The 20,062-nt window shown below is 44.7% G+C and overlaps 1 protein-coding gene, 1 non-coding gene and 1 pseudogene across 2 annotated transcripts in view; 2 read left to right on the top strand and 1 right to left on the bottom strand.

Moving 5' to 3' along the window:
* LOC103874755 (TPD1 protein homolog 1) overlaps window positions 1-20,062 on the top strand; it is a 32,483-nt gene that overhangs the window by 10,586 nt on the left and 1,835 nt on the right. The window contains exons 2-5 of the mRNA XM_033290933.1: window positions 9,613-15,060; window positions 15,153-16,223; window positions 16,312-16,425; window positions 16,736-20,027. Coding sequence (XP_033146824.1) covers window positions 16,076-16,223; window positions 16,312-16,425; window positions 16,736-17,073 — 600 coding nt within the window. The 5' untranslated portion in view covers window positions 9,613-15,060; window positions 15,153-16,075 and the 3' untranslated portion in view covers window positions 17,074-20,027. The remainder of the gene's footprint in view (window positions 1-9,612; window positions 15,061-15,152; window positions 16,224-16,311; window positions 16,426-16,735; window positions 20,028-20,062) is intronic.
* Window positions 15,349-15,543, top strand: MIR5654A (microRNA MIR5654a). The gene has a single exon (NR_120819.1). It is a non-coding gene; the product is annotated as a microRNA MIR5654a (primary transcript).
* Window positions 17,559-19,302, bottom strand: LOC103874886 (annotated as a pseudogene).

Below are 20,062 nucleotides of genomic sequence, written 5' to 3'. Positions count from 1 at the left end.
GTACTTTTCGAAATAGATTCTTCCTTACGAAAAAGCTTGGCGGAAAAAAGAATCGAGACGTCCGACGAAAGCTCGAAACAGGTCGTTACGTAGCGACCAAGCGATCGTCCCGCTCGGTCGCTACGTAGCGACCGAGCTCGAGCCAAAGCTCGGTCGCTACGTAGCGACCGAGCGATCGTCCCGCTCGGTCGCTACGTAGCGACCGAGCTCAGCCAAGCTCGGTCGCTACGTAGCGACCGAGCGATCGTCCCGCTCGGTCGCTACGTAGCGACCGAGCTCAGCCAAGCTCGGTCGCTACGTAGCGACCGAGCGATCGCCCCGCTCGGTCGCTACGTAGCGATCGCCCCGCTCGGTCGCTACGTAGCGACCGAGCTCGAGCCAAAGCTCGGTCGCTACGTAGCGACCGAGCGATCGTCCCGCTCGGTCGCTACGTAGCGACCGAGCGATCGTCCCGCTCGGTCGCTACGTAGCGACCGAGCTCGAGCCAAAGCTCGGTCGCTACGTAGCGACCGAGCGATCGTCCCGCTCGGTCGCTACGTAGCGACCGAGCTCAGCCAAGCTCGGTCGCTACGTAGCGACCGAGCGATCGTCCCGCTCGGTCGCTACGTAGCGACCGAGCTCGGCCAAAGCTCGGTCGCTACGTAGCGACCGAGCGATCGTCCCGCTCGGTCGCTACGTAGCGACCGAGCTCAAGCCAAAGCTCGGTCGCTACGTAGCGACCGAGCACTCGTTCGCTCGGTCGCTACATAGCGACCGGGCTCGAGCCAAAGTTCGGTCGCTGTGTAGCGATTGAACCTTTCCGAACATCGATACGACACCAGTCCTTGCATTCTCGTCAAACCTTCGAATGCTATCTCCCGAAGACCGTAGCAAGCTCAGTCTATGTTTCCCGCTATTCTAATTCATCGATCAAACTTCGCGGATTAGAAACCGCGGAAAACTCGTAGTAAACGTGTCGAGTCGGAAGACGGCCCAAAGGGACCTAAAACACGACTCGAGGCCCATCCTACGATTTTTCCTAACCAAAAGCCCGTGAACCACAGCATGGTTCGCGCTTGGCCCGCGAGGAAGGATAAATGTCAAGTTTCCGCGGATAAATACGGAAGTTTTGAAGATAATTGTGAAGATCGGGAAAAATGGAATATCTCCATTTTTATGCTATGACGGCTTAAGGGCAGAAGAGTAAAAGCGTAAACCGACCTTGGAGCTAGTATATAAGGAGTCCTAGGCGAGGAGCAGAAGGGAGAACTTTTTCAGAGCAAACTTAGCACTTAGAGCGATTTAGGCAACTTTCCGTTTTTGTTATTTCGAGCTGCGACTCAATTAGGTTTAGCCGTCTTAGGGTTGCTAGAACTAGGAATCTCGCCGACAGCTCTCGAGCCCAGGCTTATACCTTGTTGTAACGCTCATACGCAGATTCGGAATAAGATCTACTTTGCTCTCTTTTCGATTTCTTATTTTTATCGTTGTTATTCTCGTGTTCTGATTGCTTGACGTGTGGTAATTAACAGATATCCGGGTCCTCTGGGAAACTAGGGTTTTCTTAGTTTCCTTATTTAAACGGAAATCGACAGTGCGAATTTCGGTTCCCACAGTTTGGCGCTAGAAGGAGGGGGACTTACGGATCAATCTAACCCGCAAAAACCACTCAACGATCAGGACAGACATGCGAGGTTCGACGTGCGCGAATGTCATCTCATTCAGGGGGGGAGAAACGGTCGATCGAGCCAAACCTCGGAACGATCTCCTTGTTATCGAGTTGACAATTCGAGATATCGACGTCGCTAGAGTACTAATCGATACCGGAAGCTCGGCCGATATCATCTTCAAAGACACTCTTGAAAAGATGGGGATCAGTCAATCCGAGATCGCAAAATGCCCAAGCCCACTGCTAGGGCTTTCGGGGGAAACGACCATGGCCTACGGATCGATTAGACTCGCTGTCAAAGCCGGAACCGTGACAAACATCACAGAGTTTCTAGTCGTCGACCGCCCCGCATCTTACAACGTTATCATGGGGACGCCATGGCTGAACACCATGCGCGCAATCCCATCAACCTACCATCTTTGCCTCAAGTTCCCGACCCCTAACGGAGTCGAGGTAATCTGGGGAAATCCAAGAGTTTCTCAGGTCTGTTTCGCCGCGGAACTAAAACGAAAGAGACCGATCCTCGAAATTACTCCTAAGAAAGCGGAGAAAGAGACCTCCAGCAAAGATACGCGAAGTCAGGATTCAGCGGAATTCTTCTGGCAATCTCGTATCTTCGCAGCTCTAGATGAAAAACGCGAGCCAACTTGTGAACCCGTGGTAACGATCTGTCTCGACGAAGCCTTCCCAGAACGCTGCGTCGAGATCGGAGCCAATCTCCACGAGCCTTTAAAGACAGAACTCATAACCTGTCTTAAAAAGAACCTTAATACTTTCGCGTGGGCTGCGGAAGATATGCCAGGAATCGACATTAACATAACATGTCACGAGCTGAACATCGACCCAACATTCAAACCCGTCAAACAGAAAAGACGGAAGCTGGGACCCGAACGTGCTACCGCAGTAAACGATGAGGTCGAAAAACTGCTTAAAGTTGGGTCGATAACGGAAGTAAGATACCCCGACTGGCTCGCCAACCCCGTAGTAGTCAAAAAGAAAAACGGGAAGTGGCGAGTTTGCGTAGATTTTACCGACCTAAACAAGGCATGTCCAAAGGATAGCTTCCCTCTACCACATATCGATCGATTGGTAGAAGCAACGGCGGGCAACGAACTCCTATCCTTCATGGACGCTTTCTCAGGCTATAATCAAATTAGGATGAATCCCGACGATCGTGAGAAGACTGCGTTCATTACCGATCGCGGAACCTATTGCTATGAGGTAATGCCCTTCGGCCTCAAAAACGCTGGAGCAACTTACCAACGACTCGTGAACCGAATGTTCTCCAAACAACTCGGAAAAACGATGGAAGTTTATATCGACGACATGCTTGTCAAATCCCTCAAAGCAAGGGATCACGTGTCACATCTCGAAGAATGCTTCGCACAACTAAACTCCCATAACATGAAGCTCAACCCGACGAAATGCAGATTCGCCGTGGCATCAGGAGAATTCCTCGGCTACTTGGTCACCAACCGCGGTATCGAAGCAAATCCAAAACAGATCAACGCTCTAATCGAGATGGCTTCGCCGAAGAATAAACGGGAAGTCCAAAGACTGACCGGCAGAATCGCAGCACTTAACCGATTTATCTCACGATCAACAGATAAGTGCCTGCCCTTCTACGACGTCCTGCGAGGAAATAAAAAATTCGAATGGACGGAAGAGTGCGAAAACGCCTTCCAACAGCTGAAGCGTTATTTAGCTACTCCTCCAGTCCTCGCAAAACCCGTGGAAGGAGAGCCTTTGTTCTTGTACATCGCGGTATCGGCAACAGCCGTAAGCGGAGTCCTGATCAGGGAAGAACGCGGGGAGCAGAAACCTATTTTTTACATAAGCAAAACCTTGCTGGATGCCGAATCTAGGTATCCGTTGATGGAAAAATTGGCATGCGCGGTCGTAACATCGGCCCGAAAACTACGACCATATTTCCAATCCCACACGATTGTTATCCTCACGACTTTTCCCTTACGGACAATTTTGCATAGCCCAAGTCAATCAGGCCGATTGGCGAAGTGGGCGGTCGAGTTGAGCGAGTATGACATCGAATACCGACCAAGGACGAGCGCAAAATCACAGGTGCTCGCGGACTTTTTGGTCGAACTTCCAACGGGAGCAATAACCAACGAGGAACCAAATTCCACCTGGCTCCTCCACGTCGACGGATCTTCATCCAAGCAAGGATCGGGTATCGGGATCCGTCTCACATCTCCAACAAGCGAGATCCTGGAACAATCGTTCAGACTGGAATTCCATGCCTCAAACAACGAGGCCGAATACGAAGCATTGATCGCAGGTCTACGTTTGGCTCACGGCTTAAAAATACGCAATCTCCACGCTTACTGCGACTCCCAGTTAGTGGCCAGTCAATTCAGCGGAGAATATGAAGCCAGAGACGAACGGATGGACGCGTACCTCAAACTGGTCCAAGGTCTAGCTCAAGACTTCGACTGTTTCGCCCTTACCCGGATCCCCCGTTCCGAGAATGTCCAGGCGGACGCCCTCGCGGCCTTAGCATCAAGTTCCGATCCAGGACTCAAAAGGGTAATTCCGGTCGAGTTCATCGAACATCCGAGTATCGGACCCCCAGTCATTGTCAATCTCATAGAGGGTCAAGACGACGAGGAAGAAGAGATTACGATACCACCACCATCGGAGCAATCCGATTACGGTTGTGATACCCCATGGCTTCAGACGATTCGAGACTACATTATCGACGGGCAACTGCCCGCCGAAAAATGGTCAGCTCGCAAGATCCGAACACAGGCCGCACGCTACGTAACAGTGGACGGCGAAATCTACAAGTGGAGATTCTCCGGACCGCTCCTGACGTGCCTGGAAGGAGAAAAGGCGAGGAAAGTAATGGAGGAAATACATTCCGGCTCATGCGGCAACCATTCCGGCGGAAGATCACTAGCCGTGAAAATCAAACGCCACGGGTACTATTGGCCAACAATGATCGGAGATTGCGAAAAATTCGCACGAAAATGCGAAAAATGCCAAAGGCATGCGCCAACTATCCGACAACCCGCCGAAGTTCTTTCCTCCATCACGTCGCCTTATCCCTTTATGCGCTGGGCCATGGATATTGTCGGACCTCTGCATAATTCAAAGCAAAAGCGTTTCCTTCTAGTCCTTACCGATTTCTTCTCAAAATGGGTAGAGGCGGACTCGTACGCGAGTATAAAAGACGTCCAAGTCGAGAATTTCGTATGGAAAAACATCATCTGTAGGCATGGAGTTCCTTACGAAATCGTAACCGATAACGGGTCTCAATTTATTTCCACCCGATTCGAGGCATTCTGCGAAAAGTGGAAGATACGACTCAACAAGTCAACTCCCAGATATCCGCAGTGCAACGGACAGGCTGAAACAATCAACAAGACCATTCTCGACGGACTGAAGAAACGCTTGGAGGCCAAAAAAGGTAGATGGGCCGACGAACTCGAGGGAGTCCTCTGGTCTCACCGTACCACCCCAAGGCGAGCAACGGGAGAAACTCCCTTCGCCTTGGTATACGGCGCGGAGTGCATGATTCCCGCAGAAGTAGAATTTCCCGGTGTTCGAAGAAGGTTCTTACCCGAACGAGAGGAACTCAACAATGCTATGCTCTTGGACGATCTCGACCTCATTAACGAACGCCGGGATCGAGCGCTCATCCGAATTCAAAACTACCAGCACGCCGCTGCAAGATACTATAACTCCAACGTACGGAACCGAAGGTTCAATCAGGGAGATCTGGTCCTTCGCAAAGTCTTCCAAAACACCGCTGAACGAAACGCGGGAAAACTCGGAGCAAACTGGGAAGGTCCCTATAAAATCGAAAAAGTCGTCCGACCAGGTTCTTACGAAATAGCCAACATGCAGGGCATAAAAATCCCTAGAACCTGGAATGCGATGCATCTCAAAAAATACTATCACTAAACGAACCAACTCGCAATCACTGAACTACGAGACGGCTTGATCTCCGCAAGGAGTACGTAGGCAGTTTGCCGAAAGGCAAATTCAGCTGTCCTCCCTTATTAAAAAGGGGGGGAGTGGGTACGTATACTCGTATACTCCCAAAAAATCGAAAAACTTCTTACCGCACTTTTGGTGTTTTCGACTTATCAAAACATCCTCACCCGCGAAATCGCAACGAGGTCTTCGGAAATTGGTCGGCCGCTTGGGAGAATCGAACCTTTAGCATCGCGAGACGTCGCAAAAGATGCCTCAAAATTGATTTCTTCCGAGCAAACGAAATCTCCGCAAAAAGACACATATATGCACACATTAACATTTATTTTGCGCAAATTAATCAAAACAACGGCACACGCCACCAAGTCCGATGCTGATCACATCGAACTCACAAACGTCCTAAACAGACATAGCCATCTCATGGAGATGACTCTCTTACATCCGACACAAGGATAATAGCGCTATAAAAGAAATCCGAAATTTTGGTCTAGCACTTCCGGTCTCCGGAGAGATGCTCGATTCGTATCAAACAAGTCGTATAAGCCGAGAACTTTTCGCGGACTTTACATCGATACGAATCAGGAAGAAATCGCGACAGGAAAAACGATAGCCGGTTAGTCACCGCACAATCCTTAAACCGAAAGTAAACCTAGGTCTTGCCCTAAACCCAGCGCACTGGTCTCTAACATCTCAAAGGCATGATATCAAAAGATAAGAGATTCTTAAACCACGCCTCTATGTTTACGTTCGATACCTTCAGCGCCCCCGCAGAGTTCACATCTCGCGGAAGAACTCTCGAAACAGGTCTCGAATAAAACATTTCACAATCGAAGAAGGATATGAGACGACAACTCATCACCTTCCTCCCCACTATTCACAAATTCATAAAAAACGTTATCATACCATAAAGCCGCGGAGCGGCAGGGATTCAAAGCCACACACGGCCAGTCCCGAAATACAAACAAGGCCGTTCAAGGCCGAAGCATAAAGACATAAAAAAAAAAAACAAATCTCTCGCAAGAGATCTAACCCAAGTCACCCTCAGAACTTACGCTCCCTCCTCACCCGCCGCCTCGTCCGAGCCTGGAGCCACGTCGCTTCCGTTCTCTCCGACCATCGGATCTTTCCCCTCTGGGTCTTCTGGACACGTCGGAAGGAAGCAAGCGGATTTTAGGTCGGCCAGGATGAGATCGAAATCGCCATCCTCGGCCGCCATATCTCCCTTGCAGCCGGACAGTCGGGCCTCTTCGGCCTCCAAGGTCGGGGGAGTCTCACTTTGGACGACCGAACCACGGCCATCCCGCCCTCAATCGTCGCCAAAGCGAAATCCCTGCTCCGGATACGCTCGAGGGAACCAGGGAAGCAGAAATCTTCGCCAAGCGAGCCTGAAACTCCGCACGAAGGGCATCCGTAGCCTCTTGGATCCCGCGGCGCGCTAGTCCAGCGTCACTCTCGATCTGACGCTGGAGTCGACGCACCTCCGAGGATTTGGCCTTCCTGGTTTTCTTTTCCTTAAGCAAGGAACTCGCCGTCTTCCCGAGGTCCCTCTCAAGCTCTCCTATCGCAACCTCGAGCTTCGACACTTTCGCAGAGTGAGAGTCCTCGACAGCCGTCAACATAGCCTCGGTTTCGGACCATCTGCCCTGAAGCTCCACCAACTCCCCGGAAAGACGACTGGTCTCAGAACCACATTCGCTGATCATCCCATCGATCAACGATATGAACTGCGAACAAAAAAATTTTCTTAAGACTAAGTCCATGAAAAGAATGCACGACAGACGATCGAGAATTCAAACAAGAAACAAACCTTTCCGCGAAGTCCCGACGCTAGGCTCGACCCACCTCGCTGCGAAGTCTCCCCGTCACCGCTCTTGGCCAGTTTCCTCTTCCGACTCTTAGGCTGAGTAGCCTGGACAGCGCTAGGAGCACGCAATGCCAGAACGATTTCTTTTCTGGCTGGAGGCGGAGGCATAGAGTCAGCGGCCTTCTCTTTGTCCTCGACGAGGATCGGAGTCGTGGAAGATCCCGCAGGTAGGACTTGCGGGGGAAGAGCCGCGAAGCCGGTCCCGTGACACGGGGCAACGACCTGCGCGGAGGAAGACGGGAACTCGGAGCCAGTCTGAGCCAATTCTTTCTCGGCTTGGCGACGAACTAGTTTCTCTCGGAAAGAAAGATGACCGGCAACACAAGCCGGCACTTCCGCCGGAGAAGTTGGAACCGGAGCCAGAGAGGTGGCCTCACCCATCTCGACGTCGGAATCCTTCTTATCACCTTGGGAGGAAGACATGTTGAAAGGAAAGTTATGAAACTAGAGAGGTTTTGAAGAAAATGAAGGAGGAAAGGTGTGAAGAGAATGAATGACAAGAGCTCACTACTTATAGAAGTATGGGTTCGGAATGTCGCCTCGACAACTTTTTTCCGCGGAGTTTTAACTGTAAATTTCGTCCAATACACTTAACCTTGTCAAAGTCATCTATCCGCCCGCTAGAGTCACAACTCTAACGGGCTGGGGGGCTAACTGTTGGGGTCAAAAACGGTTACGACAAATTTAAACATTCAAAACGTTCGAGGAAGAAAATAAGAGTTTCTCCGACGAGTACTTTTCGAAATAGATTCTTCCTTACGAAAAAGCTTGGCGGAAGAAAGAATCGAGACGTCCGACGAAAGCTCGAAACAGGTCGTTACGTAGCGACCAAGCGATCGTCCCGCTCGGTCGCTACGTAGCGACCGAGCGATCGTCCCGCTCGGTCGCTACGTAGCGACCGAGCTCGAGCCAAAGCTCGGTCGCTACGTAGCGACCGAGCGATCGTCCCGCTCGGTCGCTACGTAGCGACGGAGCTCAGCCAAGCTCGGTCGCTACGTAGCGACCGAGCGATCGCCCCGCTCGGTCGCTACGTAGCGACCGAGCTCGAGCCAAAGCTCGGTCGCTACGTAGCGACCGAGCGATCGTCCCGCTCGGTCGCTACGTAGCGACCGAGCTCGAGCCAAAGCTCGGTCGCTACATAGCGACCGAGCGATCGTCCCGCTCGGTCGCTACGTAGCGACCGAGCTCAGCCAAGCTCGGTCGCTACGTAGCGACCGAGCGATCGTCCCGCTCGGTCGCTACGTAGCGACCGAGCTCGGGCCAAAAGCTCGGTCGCTACGCAGCGACCGTAGCGACCGGGCTCGAGCCAAAGATCGGTCGCTGTATAGCGATTGAACCTTTCCGAACATCGATACGACACCAGTCCTTGCATTCTCGTCAAACCTTCAATGCTATCTCCCGAAGACCGTAGCAAGCTCAGTTTATGTTTCCCGCTATTCTAATTCATCGATCAAACTTCGCGGATTAGAAACCGCGGAAAACTCGTAGTAAACGTGTCGAGTCGGAAGACGGCCCAAAGGGGACCTAAAACACGACTCGAGGCCCATCCTACGATTTTTCCTAACCAAAAGCCCGTGAACCACAGCATGGTTCGCGCTTGGCCCGCGAGGAAGGATAAATGTCAAGTTTCCGCGGATAAATACGGAAGTTTTGAAGATAATTGTGAAGATCGGGAAAAATGGAATATCTCCATTTTTATGCTATGACGGCTTAAGGGCAGAAGAGTAAAAGCGTAAACCGACCTTGGAGCTAGTATATAAGGAGTCCTAGGCGAGGAGCAGAAGGGAAGAACTTTTTCAGAGCAAACTTAGCACTTAGAGCGATTTAGGCAACTTTCCGTTTTTGTTATTTCGAGCTGCGACTCAATTAGGTTTAGCCGTCTTAGGGTTGCTAGAACTAGGAATCTCGCCGACAGCTCTCGAGCCCAGGCTTATACCTTGTTGTAACGCTCATACGCAGATTCGGAATAAGATCTATTTTGCTCTCTTTTCGATTTCTTATTTTTATCGTTATTATTCTCGTGTTCTGATTGCTTGACGTGTGGTAATTAACAGATATCCGGGTCCTCTGGGAAACTAGGGTTTTCTTAGTTTCCTTATTTAAACGGAAATCGACAGTGCGAATTTCGGTTCCCACAATTAAGGTCGTTCTAGATGGACTCAAACCTCTTGTTAAAGACTAGATTATTGAGTTTGACACAGGAGAGGAGATCCCCATTACCCTGGAGTATGAAGACCTTGAATATCACTATTCGCACTGTGATATGCTCTCTCACTTATCAAGAACCTGTCCGTTGGATCTCCAACTCCCCCTCCCGGTCCCTAGTCCGCAGCCTGCGGCGCAAAGAGCATACTCCTCCAAAATCCCAACACTTGCTACTGATAATCCAGTCCAAGACTGCTTTCAGAACAAGAATTGACCGCCATGGACGACCCTTCGGAGAAATAATCCTGACACAAACTACACGCGGATAACCCTTAGAAAACAAGATTGTTCCCTCATTCTCCTCCCAGGCCAACCCCATCGCATCGCATACTGAGACATCACGCCACAGAAGAGGAGTCTCTCCTTCCCAATCTTACAACAGATATCACAGAGAAGGCCACTCTTACTACCAAGATACTAGTTGTACCCCCCCCCCCCCATCAATAGAGATAGAAACAAAAACACGCTCCACACAGGCCCCATGGATCTGTTAGAATCAATAGCTCAACTGATAACCTGGAACTACACGAGGAATCTACTAACGACAACCAGCGCCTTCCTCTCGAGAGGAACCTAGCTCTTTGTGACTTTTCAGCCCCACCCCCTCCAAGGATCCCTACTACTGAAGAAGTCCTCAAGGATCTGAGAGAAGTCTCCTATCAGTATACCAATGTGGCAGACCCTACAGAGAGAGATGCTAGACAACAAAGGGTCTTCCAAAACGAGATGGAAGGTTTAGTGGAGGAAACAGCTGTAGGAATCATTGAAGCTGCTTCTCAGGCCTTGCGGGAGACTGATATTGCTTCCCCTCCTCCTAGGAAACTTCATAACCAGAACCTAAGCACCCCTCAAGCGGTGCAAACACCATCTGAGTGCCACACAACCACTTCACGTGGCAGAGCTAAAGGCAATCACGGGAAATCAAAAAGATCTGGACCCAGCTCTCGCAGTTTGCTAGGAGGTAGTGCAAGTTGAAAGATAATGTCACAGGCCACTCACCCATATGCTCGACATGGGTTCCCTTGTGGGAACCAAAATTCGCACTGTTGATTTCCGTTAATTTAGGAAAGTTAGGAAAACCCTAATTTCCCAGAGGTCCCAGATATTTGTTAAACCACACGCCAAGCAATCAGATCACGAAATACACAGAAGGAATAAAATATGAGAATCGAAAAAGAAAGCAAAGTGTGGCTTATTACGAATCTGCGTATGAGCGTTACAACAAGGTAAGAGCCTTGGCCGCAAGAGCTGCCGGCGAGTTTCCTAGTTCTAACAACCTAAGACTGCAAAAACCTAGTTGAGTCGCAACTCGATAACAAAAACAAAAAGTTGCATATTGCTCTAAATGCTAAGTTTTGCTCTGAGTAAAAAAATTGCGTCCGTCTACATCTTCAACCTCGACATCCTTATTTACTCCTCTAGATGCGGTTTGCTCTTTCCATTTCTGCCCTCGGTCAAGCTTTTCACTTCGCATAAATATTCCATTTTTCTTCGATCTTTGTGTTTATCTTTGGAAATTTCATATTTATCCTCCGAACTTGACATTTATCTTCTCCAGCATAAAAAAAAGATAAGCCGTCATAACGATTGGGTTTGATTTTTTATAAAATCGTAAGTGAGCTTTTAGCCGCATTCTGGGCCCTTTCGGGCCGTTTTCTGACTTAGGCGTTTTTTACGATTCTATAGAAAGAGCGCTTAGGAAACTACGTTGATTCCAAGGAACATTCAGATTCCTCATATAGCGTAGGCAATTCGAGGTGTTTAGTTAACTGTTGCAATTTTATACGATCGATCCGAATGTTATACGAGAGAACGAATCCTTGCGGTTTCTAAGCCGTAAAGTTCCGATGGTGACTCCGATCGAGACGAAACTAGAGTTAGTTCGATCCGATCACGAAAGAGGGAGCTACGGGGATGGGATGAAGGCAGAATGGTTAATCCGACTCGCCGAATGGGAGAGTTGGTCGGTGTATCCGGTCCAACTCACTCCTTCGGCCTATTTCCCCTGCAATCATTAAGGAAATTCAATGCTTCTTCACCACATGCTCTCTACCAAGCTCTATCAATTCAACCCATATCAGATTGATTCCAAAATTTCTGAAACCTAAAACAGTGTCAGACTATCGGTCTATTGCCCTATGCTATGTATACAATAAAACAATCTCAAAATTGCTATCTCTCAGACTCAAACCTGTACTGTAGAGTATTGTGTCGGAGAACCAGTTTGTCTTCATTCCAGGGAAAGCTATCTCGGACAACGTCCTTATAACTCACGATATGTTCCACTACCTGAAGATTTCAGATGCAGTTAAACATTGTGCAATGGCTGTTAAAACTGATATCAGTAAAGCATATATGCTTGAATGGAGTTTCGTTAGAACTGTTTTGGAAAGGATGGGTTTCTGCCAAACCTGGGTAAATTGGATGCTGCAGTGTGTCTATTCAGTATCTTACTCCTTCCTCCTCAACAATGAAGTGGTCGGAAGTGTAATTCCCCAAAGAGGGATCCATTAGGGCGACCATCTTTCCCATATATTTTGATCATATGCGGGGAAGTCCTGTCGGGCCTCTGCAAAAAAAGCTCAAGAGTTAGGAACAATGCCCGGTATAAGAGTTGAAAGGAATTGCCCAAAAATAAAACACCTTCTTTTCGCTGATGATACGATGATCTTCACCAGATCAGACCCTCCAAATCGGAGGCACATAATCGAGCTGAAGGAGAACTCTTAACACCACGTGCAATCTCATCGCAATATAATTTTTTTCTCGTGGTATATGCATGTTGCTGAAGTTAGAGAAGAAAATTTTACTCTGTCGAAATTCCTCCATATGGATAGTGAACGCTGGCCATTCTTCGGGTGTCGACACTATCTACACCAATTGAGAACAGTCTGTCGCAAAAACTACCTTGGAAAACTGAACGGTCTTCATGCACTCCATAGCCTAAATTGGAGCTTCGCATTCTGCATGTAAAGGTGATAAGCTTCGCCAGAGATTCATAGCTCCCCGTCATCTTGTCCTCTGGTTTTGCAGAACCAGCTGTGACCTGTAAATGAATCTTCTTCCCACCAGGCACCATCAACATAGCAGACTTTGATATAATCCAAAGGTTGCCAATGAGGAATCAGTACAACCCGATCTCGTTCTTTTTTTATCCATGAGTTGGGGCTCAACCCACAAAGCTCCTTCCAGTTCCGCTATGCATAGTAGCTCTTGCGGGTTCTATTCTTATTTTTATAAATCTTATCATTTTTGTTTTTCCATATATACAACATAATTCAGGAAAAGTAACTAAAATCATAATCTTGCAGAAGCCTCCAAAAAAAGTAATTGATATTGATAAATATTGAAGTTGTTAGGAATAGTCCTGGATGGGAAGAAATCTTAGATAGGGCCCATGTTTGTAGAGCCATATGGCATCCAAATATCACATGGTTAACGGATTCCTCCTTCGCTCCGCATATACTACACCGTGTATTGCAGTCAATCCCACGGCCGTAAGTTTTTTGTGACTGTTAAAATTCCCGATATAATTCTCCATACAAAATGCTTCAGTTTTAGTGAACAGATTAGTTTTCATACATGTACCAACAATGGTTTGGTATCCGGCGGTCTGAATAATTCTAGTCTTTTTCCCTTATCCGGGTCATGTTCTATATCCTGACTTTATCGGATAATTTCCTAATGGTGTAAAGTGCCAGACATACGAATCTGGTCGATGACATCAAATTATCGTTATAACTTTGATGATTTTAACATCTTGTGGATAAACATATCCATGAAGGAGGTCCAGATTCCATGAGAAATCAACCGGTTCGAGGAAATGTTCCACCTTTAAAGAAGGATTTAAGAATTGAGTTTGAGTTTTTTGTATTGCAGATCTCGGGCGAGAAGTCGGGATCCAAGGGTCCTTCCATACTGAAATGGATTGACCCGTCTCCACTTTTTGATTAGCTTTTTATTGACCAGATATCTATCTGAATATATATTTCTCCATCCAAATGATGGCGTTGAAGATTTGTGATAATCCAGAGGATCCATTTCTTGAAAATATCGTCCCATAAAGACCTTTGAAAACAGGCAATATGGCTTATCTTTCAGTCGCCAAAATAATTTAGCCAATAAAGATGTGTTGAAGTCTTGAAGATCTCGGAAGCTTAAACCACAATCCACCTTGTGTTTACAAACAATGTCCCATAAGTAACAATGTATATCTTTCTTATTTCCGCTACTACTCCACCAAAAATGAGCAATTGCACTTGTTATTTTCTTTGTTAGCAGAGTCTAAAACACGACAATACATGTGTGGGCATTGCTGATGCCACTGATTTTATAAATACTTCATTACCTCCTTTTGTTAGAAATCGGAGTGTCCACCTATTTACTTTATTATTAGCTCCTCACGTTTAAATATCTAAATATTTTAGTTTTTGAGCCACTTAAACTTTCTGAGATATTCAAATAGTTTCCTATACCTCCCATCGTGATGATGCCAAGTTGATGTTGAATCCCCCGCCTCCTCCCCCACACACACAACATCTATGACTTTATGACTAAATTGTATTGATGATTTTGTAAAGTATATATGTTGTCCAGACACGGCTTCATAATGTTTAAGTATGTTGTCCAGACACGGTTTCATAATGTTTAAGTATCTTTAAAATATACACACACTCCTCCATTGCTGCCTTACAAAAGAATAAGATGTCATCTGCAAAGAGTAGATGAAAAACCGCTGGATTGCCTGCAAAATTTTTAGTCATGTAAGTTGTTTATCTTTATGCTTTCCGAATGTTAGCAATGAAGGCTTCGGTATATAGAATAAATAAGTAGGGTGACAAAGGGTCCCTTTACCTCAACCCTCGGTTTGGAGTAATGTTATCCTTCGACTGTCCACTAATTCAAAACGGTGAAAAGCCCATCTTTTCAAGAAAAGTCGCTGGAGCCATTCTACCCTGTCATAAAACATTTTCTGAAATATTATTTGATATCAGCTTCTCATATACAAAAGCTGATCGTGTCTCTGAAATTTTCGTTTATGTCATACTAGCAACATTTCCGATTCTAGTAGTTTTTTTATAATTATGTGGAAAATTGAAAATGTAATAAATCTTAACACTCTTTTTAGAAAGTTTCCGTATCAAGGACAAACCGGTTTATTTTCCATTGAGTTATGTAAACCGGGTTGACTTGCCCGTCGCTTAACCGGTTTCCTCGCCTTAGCCTATGATATAAATAACGCTCCTCCTCCACTCTTAACGAATTCTATTTTAGGGCAGGCCGTACGCCGTTTACATCGTCACTCACGAAACAGAGCTCTGGATTGGTCTCAACCAAGACTCTATCCATTGCGATTGCGAAGAAAGTAATTTCTTCACTGGAGAAGGTTGATCCTATAACTGTTCTTGATAAATCTTGATATATCATATTGAGTTCACCTCGATGCAGAGGTATGATGTTTTGATCTAATATCTGCAGGTGGAAACGAATCTCAGGGTATTTGGATCCGGTCTCGATGGAGAACTATATAACTAAAATAATTAATCACTCAACTGTTTATGAGAGTATTATAAAGTCACTACGTTTGGTAATCAACTGTTGCTTTCCGTAACGAAGTGACTTATAATAATCTCATGAATGGATCTATGTTAACTGTTGATAGGTTGTTTTTGTCTAATGATGTATTGTAGCTCTGCGTTTCTTGTTCGTTCACTCTTTTGTCAGGTATTAACAAGATAAATCCCAAGCATCATCCACCTTATTAGCCCTTGAACATGAAGGCTTGTAAAATGGATGATGCTTGGGATTTATTTTGTACTCTCCTCTTCTAAAAGAGTGTTGCCTCCATAGGACTACCAATGATTTCAGACTTGTTGAAGGAACGTGATGCTTTTGCTTATAGAAAGCATGAAAGATTTTGTTCTTTTGGTAACCAAGATATATGAACATGTTCTAGTTGAGTCTTTACTCCCACTTCATGTATCAATGGAACAAGGTTGGCTTCAACTGCAGATTAATGATTATAGAAACCAAGTGAATTAACCAAAGTCCGAGCAATCAAAGAGATCCTATCTTGTTTTTCTTAGTTTGAGGAGATAACTTAACTCACTGCCTTTTCTAAGTTGCCAAGATTTTTACTACTTCTCATAACATTTATTCAAAAGTTTTGTTGATAGGTGGTTTTATTATGGTTTTGTATAGTTAATGACTCAACCACCTTCTGTCAGCCCCTTTATTCAAACTCTTTTTTAGCAAAAGATTGGTAATACTTGTGTTTGTCTGAATCTCGAGGCAGATAAATTCTGAGACGAAATAAGGGATTGGTCAATACCTTCTGGAACCAGCAGACATGCATGCAATCACAAAGTTTCCTTTCTTAAGTTTCTTTCTCTCTCCCCACCATGCATGTGTGTATCCATACATCTATAAAACAGAGAAAAGCCTCCACATCTTTTGGCCATTGCAAGAAAATGAAACACTTCTACCAATTCCAACAGCACCTTGTCCTCTTCATAGGTCTTGGCTTATTGTTGTCTCTTCTTGCTTCATGTAAGTTCAGTTTTATATCCCTCTGTCTTTTGTCTTCTCCTTGTCACTTATACACCAGTTTCATGTCTGAATTTTGTCACTGTTGCAGTTGTTATGAAGTGCAATGCCTTGGAAGATTTCACTGATACAAGCGATGTAAGAGACTTCATTTCCAATTACGAAAACCGCAATGGCCTCTCCAGAAAGCTTCTGCTATCTCCGGGTAACTCATAGACACATAAACTTTAAGATCAGTCTCTGTTTTTTTTATGTTTTATGAAACCCTTAAGAGAAATATTCAGACTATTTCATCACGTTTTCTTACGACAATAATGATTCATCATAGGTATTGGCTTCACATAAAAGGCCAGTCTCTGTGTTTATATATGTTTGTAGAAACTCTAAAGACACATTTTCATAACATATCTGTTAACTAAGCATATACATTGTTGGGTTTATATTATATAAGACCAGTCTCTGTGTCTTTTTATTTATTGATAACCCTAAAGACACATCTTCGGAGATATTTTCAGATATTGGCGACGGGACCAAAAGGATAGGAGAAGAATGCTCAAAAGATGATGTTGTTGTCTTTCAAGGCTCAACGGTTCCACTTCCAAACGGAGTACCAGCATTTACAGTTGAGATCTTAAACGCATGTGCCTCTGATTGCAGCGTTGCGGAGATCCACGTCAGTTGTGGCTGGTTCAGCTCGGTCAGACTGGTTAACCCTAGAGTTTTCAGACGACTCTCCTACGATGATTGTCTGGTCAATGATGGTCAACCTCTTGCTCCTGGACAGACACTCTCCTTTCAGTATGCTAACAGCTTCGCTTACCCTCTCTCTGTCTCTTCAGTCTCTTGCTTCTAGTTTTAGACGTATTTTCCACGGAACTCTGCTTCAGTTTTCATCAAACCAAGATCTTGGATTGAGTTTGTGTTCTTCAAACCAAGGTCTTGGTTAGCCTACTATTGTAAGCCAGTTTAAGTTTATTAGTGTTAATGTGGCATTGGTGATTGTGTTCAAAATTACGTAGGGGAGACAAAAAGAGTTGATTTAATTTAAACAACTTTACATTAGAAGATGGTGATGATGAACATCCAAACAAAGCTTATAAACACAAGCTTCTTTCTTGTTTTCATGGATACCATGTGTCTGGAATATCTGAAGATGGAGAAAAAAAAACAGATTGGTGATAGTATCAAAGAACATGAAATGTAAGAAGATCTAAAAACGTCCTTTAGGTCCGGACTATAAAAAATCCAAATGTGACAGCAATAGGAAAAAGTCTAATTTTAGTTTCTCAGCAAATATATAAAAACTATATAAAATTGAAATGAACCAAAACCAGCATATTGAAACGTAACTTATCCAATACTAAAAAAAAATGCTTGTTGAGAAAATGTCTGAAACTCAGAACCATAAAAATGTTAAACAAGGCATAGTAATTAAACACTAAAAGAAATTTAATTGACTTTGCGTTTCCAACAATGCAATAACTTCTTTATTTCTTCACTATTTAGTTGACTTCACTCTTCTCTTGTTCAGATTTTCTTCTTCTTCACGAATAAGCTCTTCTTGCATTTTCAATGCAATAGCTTCTTTATATGCACCTTCAACTTTGTTGCATAAGATATGATCAAGAATAAATACCTCCAACGTGCGTCTAGCAAACTCAGTTAATCGCTTCTCATCCTCACGCCCTCCGTCGTTACCAACCTGAAATTCACATGAAAAAATAATAATAAGCATCATTACGAGAAAAAAATTATAATCAAATATGGAGCCGTTTAAACAATGTGAAACTAACCTCCATACGGTTTTGCGGACCACTCTCATCAAGCAATGGTTCAAGAACAGCTTTCTCCATGAGTAACATTGCATCATCAACTAAAACAAACATGTCTTTGTCTACACTAACCATTGGAGCTGGCAAGTTTTTGACATCAGTTGCTCTCTCTTTCTTTGGTTCTTCTTCAAGAGCATTCAATATTGAAGAATCCAAATCATCCTTAAGGAGCTTCCCCATTTGTCTTGAAATTGTATGTAGTATTTTCTCCTGGGTGGTACTACTCCATACAAGAGAGTTTAACCCATGAAACAAGAAATCCATCACCAAAGAGGATGTAACTTCCTTCTTGATGTAGAAATGTTTCACAACTAGTTTTAGAATCACATCCATTTTCTCTTGAGACATCTCTCGCCTTGATTTTTGATCCATCCCTAACCAAAAGGCACATAAGCTGCATCAGATCCGTAACTTGTTATATAGTATGATTTATACAAATCTGCTATTAATTAACAAACATGGAAACTTTTATACCTTTCCCATCTGGTCTTGTCCTCCATCAACTTGCTTCTTTTCTCTTTCATACAACTCAAGAAAATGGGCTCCACTTCTTTTAAATAAACCCTAACAAGTTCTCTCCTATATATAGTGAACATCAAGGCAGGGAAAAGGTCGGTCCACCCTGTCTCTGCAAGAATCAATTGTAAGATAACTTGGCTGCATGTTTTATGGTGCCATGATATAAACACAGATTTACCTAATGACCTGGACTTGAGCCATTATTGTAAGAGAGCCGTACTCATCAATGAAACCGTCATGTAACTTAGGTAACTCCATATACTTTTTCCATCCCCAATCATGCTCTTTCTTCCCAAACTTGTGTAATGTATCTGCAAGGAAATGTATTCAGTTTATCTACGTGTAATGTGACAATTTAGGAAAAATAAAAGATGCAAAAGGTAAATGCTTTGATTTCTCTGGATCTTTAACATAAAAATAGTAAACTGAGCAAAATGATTCCAACCTGTCACAAAAATGTTAAAGTTAAATGAATCAATTAAAGTTTTGTTGATCGAGAGAGAATGAAGAAAACTAAAGGGACAATAATACTATTAACCTGGAAGAAGTTTATCACAGTTTGCAACACAGAAACAAAGAGAGATGGGTTGGTACTTCACAGCCTTTTGGATAAACTAAAATAGACCTGCGATAAAGAAGAAAACATCAAAAGAGTTTTCAAGCTTATTATATAGCCTGAGGAGAAGATGAAAATGTCATTTACCATTGGTGGCCACCAACTTCAAAAACATTGCTACGGATCTCTGGCTTACGTATTTTTGAAAATTTCTCAATTTTCCATGTATGCGTCCCATATAATTCAGAGGGGTTTGCACATAGGAATAATCTAACCTATACTAAAAGGTGAATATGAAGCCTTGTGAGACTATCCACGTCATCAATTAAAATCAGCCAATAGGGTGTTTGAAATTCGCCACGTCAGCAGCCCGCGAATTAATCTGGGCTTAAAGTTTAGCCAGTCCAGTTCTGATTGGTTTCGTCGAGCCCGTTTAGCCCAAATGCGGTAGATACGGCTTCCATGTTATCCTCTCTTCCAGAACTCAACGTGGCTGTCTTGGCTTTTCAGAGTCTCATCTCTTCGCCTCCCCTTTCGTTATCTCTTCACCTTCCCTATGGTTCAATGTATTTGTTTTAATTCTACCATAATTGTTAATCCCATTGAATCCAGATTCCATGTCGTCTTCTCCCTTTCATTCATCTCAAATCTATAAATATAAGCAGGTTGAGAGTATGATGGATGCTCAGCACGATTGTCAGTTTACCATTTTATTAAGCTAGAAAGATTTTCAAAAATGTCTTCCTCCAATGCTATTTTTTTGCACTCTGCGTTTGAGGCTCTCCGCCTCTGAAGATCTGGCCAGTTCATTGTTGCCAAATTAATCTGTTTTTGGGACTTGAAAAACATCAAGACACATGGTTAATTCATGGAAATCACTCTACTTCTCTTGATGATAAGGTATTATAACGACAAACGTTCTTTTTTCTCAAATC

Source organism: Brassica rapa, chromosome A05, assembly GCF_000309985.2.
Source record: "Brassica rapa cultivar Chiifu-401-42 chromosome A05, CAAS_Brap_v3.01, whole genome shotgun sequence".
NCBI classification, from domain to species: Eukaryota; Viridiplantae; Streptophyta; class Magnoliopsida; order Brassicales; family Brassicaceae; genus Brassica; species Brassica rapa.
This window is presented reverse-complemented; position numbering and strand designations above follow the sequence as displayed.